We start from the raw sequence: 13806 nt of genomic DNA on the forward strand, positions 1-13806 counted from the left end.
GAGATTATGATTTAGAGGGTCTGAGATGAAGCCTGTTTGGGTATTTAAAACTCCCCAGGTGATTCTGATGCCTACCAAAGCTTGGGAACCCTAAATTATTGTCAGTGTTCTATGAGCTATGCCATAAGAAAAAGCAGAATAGAGAGGTTCTGTCATAAGCTCTAAGAATAAGCATCCAGTTTTTTGATTGGAGGGAGTAGACTGTGGAAGATTTAAAACCAGGCTGGAGGCCACATGCCTTAAGGGCTGGATCCCATCACCCCACCCCCAAGCTTACGATAGAGTGACTCCCAGTGGAACTGTACTCTGGGGTTAGCACTGTAGATGTTTAGGGGTAAAGGCAGAAAAATTAGCTTGACTAAATAGTAATTTTAAAAAATCCCTTAGACCCTAATGCTCTGGAGTAGAACAAACGCTTTAAATGGCAAGATGAAGGCAGAAAGGCCACCATAGTCCTGAGCATCTAGGAGACTCTGACACCCATGGACAATTGACCAGGAGGCCATTGTGTATCTTGCAGAGCCAGGGGCGATGTGAGAAGTCAGTGTCTCTTACCTCCAGGGCACTGAGGTCAGACCAGGAGATATTTGGAGCTGTAGTTACAGGTGTGACCAATTTGCCTGGAAAGAACGGATTGTAATGTCCTGTGGCTGAAAGGTACATTGACAACGCCATGTTGAAAGGGAGGGTGAAGACAGGGAGGTCCCATTTGCTGAGCATGGAATTCAATGCGCTTGAGAAAATTGGGCTAAAAAAAGAGCAGAAGAATGTGCATGTGACAAACCAGGCTGACACACGGAATCGCTATACTCTGGAGGGGCCTTGTTTCACCTGCCAACAGGCCCCTTACGTGTTGTGTTGGCGAATTTGCCACAGAAAGAAAACTTGGGATAAATCCTATTATAGAGGCAGTGAATATTATGTAAAGTAAAAAATCAACTCTCAGCTTATTTGGCTTTTGAAAAATTCTACTCTGGGGTTGCTCAGAGTGAGCTATATATTGAGATTTAAAAAATATTTTTGAAGTACTTATGACATACAAAATAAAATATTGTCTACATAGTGAAAGTCCCCTTTGTCCCTCCACTTGCTTTTATGTCCCTCCCTCCCCACTAGAGGCAACCCTGATTCTGATTTTGCATATATCATTTCTTTAATAGACCTATTTTTGGAAAAGAGAAACAATCGTTCAAGGATGCAGGTAGTGTGAGCTGGAGGAAAACGATCTCACAGTTGGTGGGGCAGAGTGTGCGTCCTTGAGCTGTTGATAAATTGCATGACCTAGGCAAGGCGCATCTCCTTAGTCTCCGAGCCTGTAAACTGGGGGGCTGGGCTGCATGGTCCCAAGGTCCCTCATAGGCTCTCACTTGTTGGCCCAATCAAAGAGCCATCACTTAAAGACCAGAACTCCCGTTTTCCTGGATTGTGGAAGGGAGCGTGGTGAGCACTTACAGGCGAGGCCTCCTTCCCATGAACGTATTCTTCAGAGCAGCTCCCAAATTACCTCCTGAAGAGTTTGGCTCTACAGGTAGGTCCTCGTCCACACACCCGTGGGTGCAGCAAGGGTGGGTGGCCCTTCTGCAGACACTGCCCACAGGAGGCTGTGCTTCTTATTTATGTGTGTATTAGTATTTTATATTTAACTACAATATAGAAAGAAGGAAATCTTTGTTTCCAGAAAAAGGATTTAAAACATTGTCAACATAAAAACTAGTTTGAAGGATTCAGGTTTGAAAAAAAAGGAATTCAGCCAAAAAATTTTTTCTAAGGGAGACCTGGGGGGCAGGTGGGTAAGGGGAATTCACGTAGGCACAGTGGTTCTCCCAGCATCATCTGGGAATGTGTTAGAAATGCAAATTCTCAGGCCCCACCCCAGATAGACTGCATCAGAAACCCTGGAGCCAGGGAGCAGGTGCCTGTGGTGTAACAAGCCCTGCAGGTGATTCTCATATTGTTCAAGTTTGAGAGGCAATGATGGAGGAAGTGGGTCTCAACTTTGGCTATACTTTAGAGTCACCTGGGAAGCTTTAGGAACTCCCAATGCCCAGGTGCTACCGCAGACCAATGACAGTAGAGTCTCGGGAGGGAGGAGTCAGGTGTATGGGGGGCCACGTGCATCAGTGTGTTTCTACCAAAAAGGCACCTGCACTCGTATGTTCATTGCCGCACGGTTTCCCCTCCCCATGGAAGTGTCAATGTGCAGCCACCTCTGGTTGGGGGGTATTAGTGGATATGTAGCCAGATCAGACAAAAGGCCAAATAGCTGGTTGTAAGGAAATACACATCTTTTAAAATGGTTGTTTCTGTTTCCAACAGACAGAATCTACTGGAATCCAATTTTAAATTTACCATTTTAACTGTTTGTCCTCCTCCTGCTCCTCTTCCTCCTTCTCCTTGCCCTCCTGCTACTCCTCCTCCCTTCCATCCTTCTCCTCCTCCTCCTCACTTAGCCCAAGCAAGGAGGTTTGGGGAACTGGAGTGCAGTGACGCAATCATAGCTCACTGCAGCCCCTAACTCCTGGGCTCAAGTGATCCTTCCCCCTCAGCCTTCTGAATAGTTTGGACTACAAACAAGAACCACTGCACCCAGCTAACCATTTTTAAGTGTGCAGCTCAATGACATTAAGGACAATCACGTTGTACAACCATCACCACTATACATTCAGAGAACATTTTTCATCTTGCAAAAAACTGAAACTCTGCCATATAACAACTCCCATTCCCTCCTTCTGCCATGTTTTTTCAAAAAGGCATTTTGAAAACCAATTGTAACTTACCAAGTCATGGACATAGCACATACAGGGAGTAACAGCCACCAGAAATAGTCTCCCTTGTCCGAAAAGACAGCCATGAGTATTCCCACCAGGGTGGCATTGTAGCCATAGAGCCCAGATGCTATTAATGACCTGTGGGGCAAGAGACACAGCACAGACATTTCCTGGGTAGGCTTTGGTTGCACTTGCACATAAATAACACTAATAACTTCCAGATCATATTCATATTATATTTGGAAATGTATTTCAAAGTCTAAGCATCATACGAAAACTAATAAAGACATGAAGTGAAATATACATAGATAAAAATATTAATGTGCATTTAGATCAGCGGTCCCCAACCTTTTTGGCCCCAGGGACAGGTTTCATGGAAGACAATTTTCCATGGATGGGGAATGCGGGATGATTTTGGGATGAAACTGTTCTACCTCAGATTATCAGGCATTAGATTCTCATAAGGAGCGGGCAACCTAGATCCCTCGCATGCGCAGTTCATAATGGGGTTCGCACTCTTATAAGAAGCTAATGCTGCTGCTGATCTGACAGGAGGTGGAGCTCAGGTGGAAATGCTCACTAGCCCACCGCTCACCTCCTGCTGTGCGGCCCAGTTCCCAACAGGCCGCAGACTGATACCTGCCTCCAGTGCAGGGGTTGGGGACCCCTGATAGAGAATGACTCCCTCTACAGGTGTCAAGGCTAAAGACTGGTCTACAGCGGCTGAGAGGAAAGGGGAGTTTAGCAAGGCAATCTGCCATATTTTCTTTTAGCCTTTCCTTTGGAAAGTTATTCTTTTAAACAAGAGCCTCTGACTTGAATAATGCTTTTAGCATATGAAACTGTTGCTTAAGTTTGATTTCTTGGTGAGAGATATAAGATTCCTGAAATGTAAATTCACTTTCATAGTGTCTTTGATCTTATCAACATTAATCTTCCAGGTTAGTATACATTTTTGTGTCCTGATGCTTCTATTTTGTTGTCTCCAAACACACATTTCAAAGTTATTGCAAAGAACGATTGCTTTTCTCTTACTTGGAGAAGTACCCGATTTAATTATGTGCATGTTGAGCACCCAATTCTTTCTGAGGTTACTTTTTGCTTAGTATTCAATCTCATTTCTTCCCCATCTTCTCCTTCTTTAGATTGAGGGGGTACATGTGCAGGTTTGTTACATAGATATATTGCATGATGCTGACTGAGGTTTGGGCTTCTATTGAACTCGTCACCCAAATAGTGAACAAAGTACCTGATAGGTAGGTTTTCAACACTTGTTTCCCTTCCTCTCCTCTTTAGGAGTCCCAGTTGTCTACTATTTCCATGTCCGTGTTTACCCAGTGTTTAGCTCCTGATTGTAAGTGAAAACGTGCGGTATTTGATTTTCTGTTACTACGTTAATTCACTTAGGATATTGGTCTCTAGATGCATCCATGTTGCTGCAAAGGACATGATCTCAATCATTTTTATGGCTATGTAGTAGTTCATGTCGTATATGCACCACATATTCTTTATATAATCCACCATTGATGGGCACCTATATTGATTGACCTGACAAGCCAGGACCCCCACAGCTCTGAGAGTTGGCAACGTCTGGCACCGTGAAGGGCACAGGACCCACTTCCCAAGGGCCTGTCACTCAAGGGCGATGTCTGTAGGGGGATGGGGGAGTAAAGATGATGAAGCCTAATGCTGGGCTCGAGCAGGAGGTGCTACAGCCAGAGAGCCACACTGCAGGGGCTGGTAAGGGATAGTGTGACAGCTGCTTCTTGGGTTGTTTCTAACTGGGCTAGGAGGCACCATTGCAACAGGCAAGATGATGTCATGTACATTAATCCGGATGAACATTAGAGGTGGAGTTCCCTATTCAAAAGTTCTTTGTCTCCCTTAAGTAATCCTTGAGGGCAAATGGGAGGTGATACAATTTGCAATGGTGCAACTCAGAAACTGGGACTACACATGACAGCGGAGAGCTATGCAGACTTGTCCTCTGAACAACTGACTTGGAGATGTTAATGCTTGAGTTTGATCAGTGGAAAATTAATGGCAACATCTACAAATTGTGGAATGCCATAGTTAAAGCCACAGGAAGACATATATTTACTTAAAACAGAGGATTTCCATTTTAGTGCAGTCTTTTCAGACCAGGGAAAGTAAAACATTTGAAACTAACACATATAAATGACTTGTCTTCTAAATAATATCTGACAAAAAATGAGTTGATCATGTTTCATCAGAGCAAAATAATACAGGAATATTCAGTATGGCACAATTATAGACTCCATTCCCAAACTGAGGAGACCTTTTCTTGGCATGCATTGGAATAGAGTTTAACCTAAGCTATAAAATCCCCTTCTACAGGGAGCAAATCAGACTCCTTGAAATTGATAGAAAAGTGGAGCATTTGCTAACTCTCTCCCCATGGATCTCTTCAGGCAACTTGCAGCTAGCATTACAAGAGCTTAGTTGTGTAATGACCACACTGGGGATTATGCATTGATCCCAGACACCTGGAATACTGGTTCTCTTCCTAAAGGAACTGGCTAGTGGGGAGCTATCTACTGCCCTGGTGAGAGTCAGCTCATCACTTCTTCAATGACAGATCAATTTATAAAGTGTGTGCTATTTTTAATCTAATGAATATATCAGAAGACTCACTAAGGCTTCTTAAGTCAGAATCCACTTAGTTGGAATTCATGGTTATTCTTTTCTCCAGGAGCTGAGCTGACCTTTGCACTGTCTATGAAGAATGAGTTTCCTAAACTCATCATAGCAACAAGATATAATGGGGGTTATTAAGCCACTAAAACTTTTTCTGAATTCATATGCACTTTTTCCCAAATAGAATGCTGATGGCAAATAATTTTATCAATCATTAAAGAAGATCCCTTCAGAACCTCTCCAGGGAATTACTTGTAGCTTAGTCCTGGTTAGCACGTAATGCCACAAGAATCTGGCATCATTTAGACCAGCCACTTATTCAGATATCAAGAGCAAGAGACTGTAACCGATTCCCTGACCTCTGACTAAAAACAAATATAAAGAGTTCTGTGGACCAAAGGTTGTTTATCCTGGGAAGGATGTGGTTTTATCACTGTTGCCCACAGCAACTGGTCAGCCCCTGTGTCTTAGAAGGGAGCTGAGAAGGCTTGGAAAGGGTACACCTACCTGTCCTGGCTGAGCAAGAGGGCCATCAGAGTGGAGACCACTGTTCCCAGCCAGCCAGTGAGAGCCCACCAGGGGTTCTGAACAAGAAGTCCTACCAGAATCAGGATTCCACTGATGGGGTTGTTGACGAACACCACTTGGGATATGCCCCGAAGAATCCAGTCAATGAACTGGAGCACCACGGGTTTGTCTGGAAGGGATGAGGTAAAGCAGAGCTGAGGAAGCTGCCAAGTGATACTCCTCAACCACAGGCCCACCCTGAGCAAAATCAGCAAAACCTCCTGGAAGTGAAACATTTTTGATATTTCTTTAATATTTCTCTCTGAACCCATTGTCGCTTTAGTGGCACCCAGATCCCTGAAAGCATCTATCTACTGTATGCTCAACCCACACTGCCCCTCCTAGAATCTAAGCTCCTGAAAGCATCTAATGCACTTATTATCATGCTTATAGGTATAAACTCTGAAGCCAAAGGAATAAATTTAAGTTTTAAGTACTGAAACTACAGGATGAAGCCAGGTGCCTTCTAATATGAGCTGGGCCCTGGCTACTGTCTCCATAAGAAAAAAAAAATGGAGAGGTTTGCAGGTTAAAAGATAAAAAGTAGAAAAATGGTGAGTAAAGAGATCTATAAAAAGTTGGAGAATATAACTAAAGATATAAGTAGAAGTACCAGGAAACCATTTCCCCCAAAGCTACTTCTTCTGTCTCTCCAAAAGATGAAAGGATAAATACCTTTAAGCCGGGTGGCAAGTTCTTTCATGTCACCGGTGACATAGCCAAGAGCTTTGGGGAAGCACCTTCTCCTTTGACATGGCGAAACCTGGTTTTCACCCCTAACCATAGTGGGGCTGTCCTCCATGGCTATCTCTTCCTCTGTCTCCTTGAGGGAAAGACAGAGCTTGTAAGTATCCCTAAGGTAGAGCCCTCCAGATTAGCCAGCTTTGGGCCTGGTTACAGTAGAAGATCTGGACCACTATGTTCCATAGAACTAAGAGAGCACCATTTTCCTTCTGAAACACCACTACAGAGTTTATTAGCCAAACCCAAATCCCACAGTACCTTTGCCATCAGTGTCTCTAATGCTACCATGAGAAGGTTCTGGTCTTTAATTTCATAAGGTGCAGTGTCTGCTCCAACAAACATTTACTGAGCACATATTTCTTGCACTTAAGGAGTTCAGTCTAGTTGAGAAGACTGAAAAACAGTTAATGTTAACAGAATGAGTCAAATCACGTAGAAAGAGCTAAAATTAAGTGCTTTAGCTCCATGTTGTCAATTAAGGAGCAAGAAATCAGGTTATGGAATGGCCTGCTCACTAATGCAGGCTGATCAGCTACTTGCCAAGACAGGTAGCCTTTTTAAATTACATTTTTATTTTATAAAAAGTTTTGTTTTTAAAAGATTGAAAGGGAAGAAATCTTTAAAATTTTGTGTGTTGACACGGTCTCCCCACCCTCTGCAAGTCCAAGATTGCTTGAATTTGTCCTTATGTCATGTGACTGCCTCAGATACTCTCTACTTTTGGAATTTGTTATTTAAATATGTAAAACCAGGCAAGAAGGATATTTCATCCAGGTAGAGAGCCCGGGAAAGATGGAATTGGACAAAGCTATTGAAAACCAAAGAGCTGTAATCTAAGGATTGTATGATAGAAAAATGTGTAGGGTATAATTATAGGAAACATGTCTCTGGAACATATGAACACTGTAACCATGACTGTGTTCACTATGGGACCATTCACTTCTCATGATAAGTATCTGCAAGAAAGCACCAATATCACCAGAATTTGGTACCTTGAAGACAAAAATGATGATTTCATGGTGCTGATGGTGTAGATGTAAAAGAATACCAGTGGCATAATCCCAGAGGCAGGCTGAGGGAGGAAGCCAGTGGTAAAACCACCTTGAATGTGCAAGAACATCCAACAGCACAGCCAGGTCAATTGGGAAGCAGGGAAACGCCAAAATCATCAGACCCTGGAAGGCACAATTGTGGAATGTTGAAGCCACAGCCACATAAGACACTACCAAAGAAACACTGAAAGCCCACATAGAGAAACCAGCCTGTCTTCTCTGTGTTGCCAGGCTGTGATCAAATGGTCCTCATGGATATTTCTGGCCCCATCATTGTTCCATTTACCATAGCTAACAAATAGCAATGAACAGATACTAAGTTACACCTATTAAAAAAAATTGAACTCTAGCTTTGGCTTCTATTAATCCCAGTAAGTAAATCAATATGGATAATTGATTTATTGTTAGCAATTACATTTCAATTGTATTACCTCACTGCCCAACTAACCATTCTGCTTTTTAAACAGTGCTGAACTATTAATCGTTACACAAAAAAGCAGCCTTTTATACAATGCATGCCAGACCAAGGTCATTTTATCTTGGTAAAACAATGTTAGACACCAACATATGTGTGACTTGCAATGAATCTTGGAGGTCAGGAACCAAAATTAAGTCCATATGGAGCTGAGTTGGCTCCATAGTTAAAGATAAAAAACCGTATGAATAATTAAGCACTTATGAAAAAGTACTTCTATTTCATAATCTAAGTGGTGGCTGTCATTTATTTTCAGATTATCTCCTTCTTCACATTTCATAGCTGAAAATATTGCTTGATAAGCCCATGCCTCTGCTGCAGTGACCCATTTTCAAAGCCATACCAACTTATGGGAGGCATCAGGCTTCAGCTCAGGCAAGGACAAGCAGCCCAAAGACATAAATGCCTTGAGTTTCTGGAACTGAATCTATAAAACCCTAAGGTGGCAGCATCAAATGAAAACACTCAAGTGGCCTTTTCCATCAACCCCCAAAGCAGGAACATGGGCTATTTCAGAATAAATAAATTCATGTTCTCAAAATTCCCAGCATACATTTATTTATTTTAGAGAGCTTGAAATATCCCATCACCTCAGAGATTTTGGAGATACAGATTCGAAACCTGATAACATAACTGGCCAGACGTGATTGAGAGCCTGAGCGGCCTGAGTCTCCTGTTGAGCCACCTAAAGTTAAGTAAAAATTAAACTAGTTTTCTCCAAATCGACAGCCCAACATATAGAAGACTTATTACCATTTGTGAATCCAATTTCAACATAATTGGGATGGGTTGTAGGGCTAGGATCTCCTGCAGAGAGGGGTTTTCTCATGACCTGAGCAGACAGTTGCTGCTATTTTGGAGTCCCCAGGAACCATTTATTCTGAACAGCTGAACCCTTCTAGAGCCTCTGGGAGCCCTGACTACTTGCTCCAGAAGTCAGGCATGAGAACCACTTAGGAAAAATCCATAACTCACAGTTGTAGTTTGCCCTAGAATTTTGCCATGCTAAAATGTTTGCATTTCTTAGGGAACTTTAAGAGTCCTCACATCCTAACTGGGAAGACAAGGCAAGGCTACGCAGCCAGGACCTTCTGCTTATGTTCAAACATCTTAGCCCCAGTGAAGCAGGCCATTAATTTCAACTAAGAAGAAGGGACAGTAAGTAAAAGGCACTCTAATAAAATAGACACAGGGTAAATGTAAAACTCCAGCTGACTTATCCCCATCATTTCCATGGCTGTCAAAACTTCTCAGCTCAATGGTCCAGCCTCTAAACCAAGGTGAGTGCCATGGGTCTTTTTGGACCAAGATCCCTGTGCCTTTGGCTTAGCTCACAGCCAACCCCCACTTCCCAGGCTCTGCCCAGAAAAGATACCCCAGAATTTGGAGCGGGCTCCCAGTTTCCCCGAGCCAGAGGCTGCATGAAGGAAGCATACCTGTTCCTGCGACCCATCTGCCAGGGCCAAGCTTAGCCGGGTGATGCCTCTGCGCGCTGCTTCACCAAAAGGGTCCTTCCAAACAGGACTATGACGGGCGTCACCAGCGCCGCCAATCAAAGACCGTCCATTCATCCTTACTTTTTCTCAATACATGACAAAGGGCAAAAATATGTGAATCAGCATGACGTGTGCCCTAGCTCTAATGACCACGCAAAAGGCAAGCTGAGGGGGGCTGGAGCGCGCCCAGTGGGTTCCTGGTGAGGGAAGGTGTGGCCCCACACGGGAGACCTCTAATGGAGAAGGAGGACTTTGCCTTCCTCAAAGAGCTCTCAGTGGGCAGAAAGACAACCAGCTGACTATGGAAATTAAATGTTCATTTACTTTGCTTTAAAAAAAATAACAGGAAGCCATCCTACACAGGGACCAATGCCCAGATTTTGTTCTGCTGCGTGTCTCTGCTGTTGGATCTGAGGTCGCCTCTTCCAGAGGGGGAGGAGGGGGTTCATGTTCTGACACATTTGGGGGCAGATTGTGAGGGCTGCATCTTGGGGACCAACATCAAAGCAACAGGTTGCCCCACAGTAGGTTCCCTTGGCCTTGTTTATGAAACGTGAGAGAAGGATGCATGATGTGGGCTCTGTTTTCTGTAATAAGATACTAGCCATGCTTTGTATGCATTCACAAGCCTTCTTTAAGAGACTCCTAACTGGTATTATTTTTTCCTGTGCCACCACATCCAGCTGTGTTTAATTTATTTTTTTCTTTTTGTAGAGACAAAGTCTCATTGTATTGTCCAGGCTGGTTTTGAATTCCTGGCCTCAAGTGATCCTCCCACCTCAGCCTCCCAAAGCACTGGGATTACAGGCATAAGTCATCATGCCAGGCCAATAACTCTTAAATTTTGAACATCACTTTATGAATAATAAACAGTTTTTAGTTGAATTCCACAAGTGTGGCAGCTTTTTATAAATTTTCTTTTTCCTTTTTAAAACTTCCATTGCATCCAAGAATATCACTCTTTTACCAGAAGTTCCAAAACAGTTGTGTGTGCGGTATTTCTCTTTTTCTCCCCCTGTTGTTTATTCTGTTTTTACTTTCTTCTACTGGCTTGGCCGGAAACCTGAAAACCTACCCTTTACCAGAGTGACTCAGAAAAATCCACAGTTTTGGGAAACACTTCTGACATGTCTCAGGTAAAAATTGTGTGTGTGCTTGCGTGTGTGTATATTTACCTATGGTAAACTGGCTGGCTAGTTCTGCACCACGCTGATGTGCCTGCATGTTGCATTATGAATATTTTTATTTGATAAAGAACAAATGGTTAAGAAACCCAGTGGTAGGGCTCTCATGTTATATAAAGCTAAAAACAAAGAAATAAACAATGAAGAATGAAAAAAGAGACAAGCAGGGGTTGTCACGTTCTCTCAGTGTAGACAGCTTCCCCTTCTGTCCCCGCCTGGTGCCTGCCTTTCCTCTACCACCAAAATCACACACCTTGGAGAACCCCTTCCTTGAGCTCAACATCAATATTTTCCTAGAACCAAGAGAAATTTGAGAGCTAGGTAGGATTTTGGAGACCACATAGTTCAAGCCTTCATTTTATAGAAGAGAAAACCAAGGGTCAGAGTGGGCACCATCCAGATTCACTCAGTACGTGGCAGGCAGAGTGCGTCTTATGGAATAGGTCAGCTCTGGTGGTTCTTAATTTTTCAGTCTGGGGCCAGGCACGTTAATGCCACCCAAGGTTCTGTTCAAATCGACAAACAAGTGAAGCAGCAGTTTCTGTGTGCTGGAGTATGCAGAGGGGGCTAGGACTCAGCGATGCGGTGGGCACAGACTGTCTTCACGGTCACTTTGAACTAATCTTGGGGTGAGGGTTGAACAACCACAAAGAAAGAGCTCTGCTATCCCCACTTTCACCCTATGCCCTTGCCAGAAGCAGTTACTCTCTGACAAACAAACGTCTCCCTGTGCCTCAAAGCTGACACATCTACAGCAAGGCTTATGTGTGCTGAAGTTAACATCCCAAGAATATCCTGGAGGCTGCACCTAAAGAGCTTTCCAGCAGAAGTCAAAAAGCACTTTTCATACCCCAGATCACTAGTAAAATGAAGCAGTGCTTAGCATTTTAATACAAGGCAATATCAAGATTTCAATTCAACTAATATCCTCTATTTTATTTCACAAAATAAAATATATTCTATTGCCAGCATGTATTAGAAATTTGTGCAATTGGAGAGACCTGAAGTCTTCAATTTTCCATGCTTCAGCTATTACTTTTAAAAATAATATGAAGTGTTGGATATGGATATAGAAGAAAGCATTTAAACACTCATGCTCTAGCATAATAAAGAGACTTTCAGCATTGACACTTATTTGGTACTTACTATAATCTTTATTTTAGGTAGTTTTTGATTTTAAGTAGCAGCAGATGCCCAGTTTTCTTTAAAGCTGTAATTGGAAACAAAGAAAATGCTGTCAGATGTTCCCGTGTCGTGGTTAAAACACTTCTCTCCTCGGAAAACACTACTCCCAGAAGTCTTGATTCCAGACACCAGAGAGGGCAGCTGCAAGGAAGCTGGCAAATTCGTGGCTTCAGTTGTGACTGACTCGTTCTCCCGATGGGTGCACAAGAACATTCCCTTCAGCATGACAGCACACACACAGGAGTCCATAAATCCATCACTGGAAAGGGCCATTCCCAGTGGCCCACTTTTCTCTTTTGAGTCATGTAGACACTTGCCTCGAACTTATTTCAAGAACACAGCCCGAATTATTATTTCAAGAACACAGCCTGAAACTCCTAATAGTGTTGATTAACTCAGAATCATTGAGCACATTGGGTGGACACCTCCCTGCAAACCCTCTTCCACACCAGCTCAGGTGCTGCACGCACCTTGCTTCAGAAATCACGAATAAAGGCATGCCTTTGAGCTTCCAGGAAGAAGCCCGTGGCTTTGGTAAATTGCTTTCTAGTCTACAAGAACTCTGATTTTGCTGCTTCTGATCAATTCCAGTGATATAAAACACTTTCTTCATTAAGAAAAAGAGCAAAACTTAGAACTGTGAAGACAAGCCCCAAATGATGAATAGTTGGAAATGAATAGAAACGAGGATGGGTACTTACACCACTCTAGCTGGCTTCCCGGCGGCAGAAGGCAGTGGCTGATAAAGATTTGCCCGCCTCCACGACAAGGGAGAGTGCTTCTCAGGAGACGGTGCTGGAGGGAGGCACCTAACAGTTATATGCCCAGAGCCCTGCTCTGCTCTGTGTGTTTGTGGACTCAGCTTTCTCCTCCCACTTCAGGCATCAATGACAAAGCAACACCAAGGAACTGGTCCCCTGGCTTCAGTACCTGATGTCTCTCTGTTCTTGACACAGTACCAACGGCTTTGCCACTGCTTCCACAGCATTCCAAGGTCTTTGACCAGCAATAATCCTACAAAAATGCATCTTTTTCTTCTCCTGTTTCCTCTGGCCCCTACTCATATTTTTGGAAAGATTTACAACTGAAAAGGATCAACACAGTGTCAAACTAAAAACCATGGGGCAGGTTGCTGCCGTGTGGACTCAGAAGCTAAGCGGCTGCTCCTGGGGTGAAATTTTCTTAGACTTGGTACAACTTCTACACAGATGTAAGACTCCAGCAAGGGCCTGAGGGGCTGTTGGGAGGGTGGGGAAGATAAGGTACATGCAAGTTGTTTTCTGAAAGCCAGCTGCCTTTTTCCCAGTGAGGAGAAAATAAAAATATCAGTGTTTCCCTGGAATGTCCATCTTCCCAGGTGAGAATTCTTGGACATACTCTGCTGCCTCTTTAAAAGTCAGGAAGCAAACATTCTATAGCAGGGAAATCTAAAACTGAATTAAAATATCTCCTCCTTCCCCCTTCTTTTTAAATTTCAATTTTGTGGCTTGTTCTGTTATGGCAAAAATCTAACTCAAATGTACTTTTATGAGCACAGAATTTAAAAAATATATATGTGTATATATGTATATATGTGTATATATGTAACATATACATCTATATTACATACATACATGTATATATGTATATATACATATATTACATATGTGTATATATGTAATATATGTGTGTATATAT

General features: G+C 43.0%; 1 protein-coding gene across 6 annotated transcripts in view; it reads right to left on the reverse strand.

The window, feature by feature from the left end:
- SLC14A1 (solute carrier family 14 member 1 (Kidd blood group)) overlaps positions 1-12923 on the reverse strand; it is a 28174-nt gene extending 15251 nt beyond the window's left edge. The window contains exons 1-7 of one of the 6 annotated variants that reach the window (XM_003267529.4): positions 12831-12923; positions 12091-12154; positions 9701-9846; positions 6669-6816; positions 5934-6123; positions 2778-2906; positions 556-748 (exon numbers count right to left, since the gene is read on the reverse strand). In XM_003267529.4, the coding sequence (XP_003267577.2) occupies positions 556-748; positions 2778-2906; positions 5934-6123; positions 6669-6816; positions 9701-9835 (795 nt within the window). In that variant the 5' untranslated portion in view covers positions 9836-9846; positions 12091-12154; positions 12831-12923. Of the gene's footprint in view, positions 1-555; positions 749-2777; positions 2907-5933; positions 6124-6668; positions 6817-9700; positions 10382-12090; positions 12155-12830 lie in introns of those variants that run through there. The other 5 variants (XM_030810502.1, XM_030810501.1, XM_030810503.1 and 2 more) reach the window with 5 other exon arrangements.
- Between the last annotated feature and the right edge of the window lie 883 nt (positions 12924-13806).

The sequence above is a fragment of the Nomascus leucogenys genome, chromosome 4, assembly GCF_006542625.1.
Source record: "Nomascus leucogenys isolate Asia chromosome 4, Asia_NLE_v1, whole genome shotgun sequence".
Taxonomy (NCBI): Eukaryota; Metazoa; Chordata; class Mammalia; order Primates; family Hylobatidae; genus Nomascus; species Nomascus leucogenys.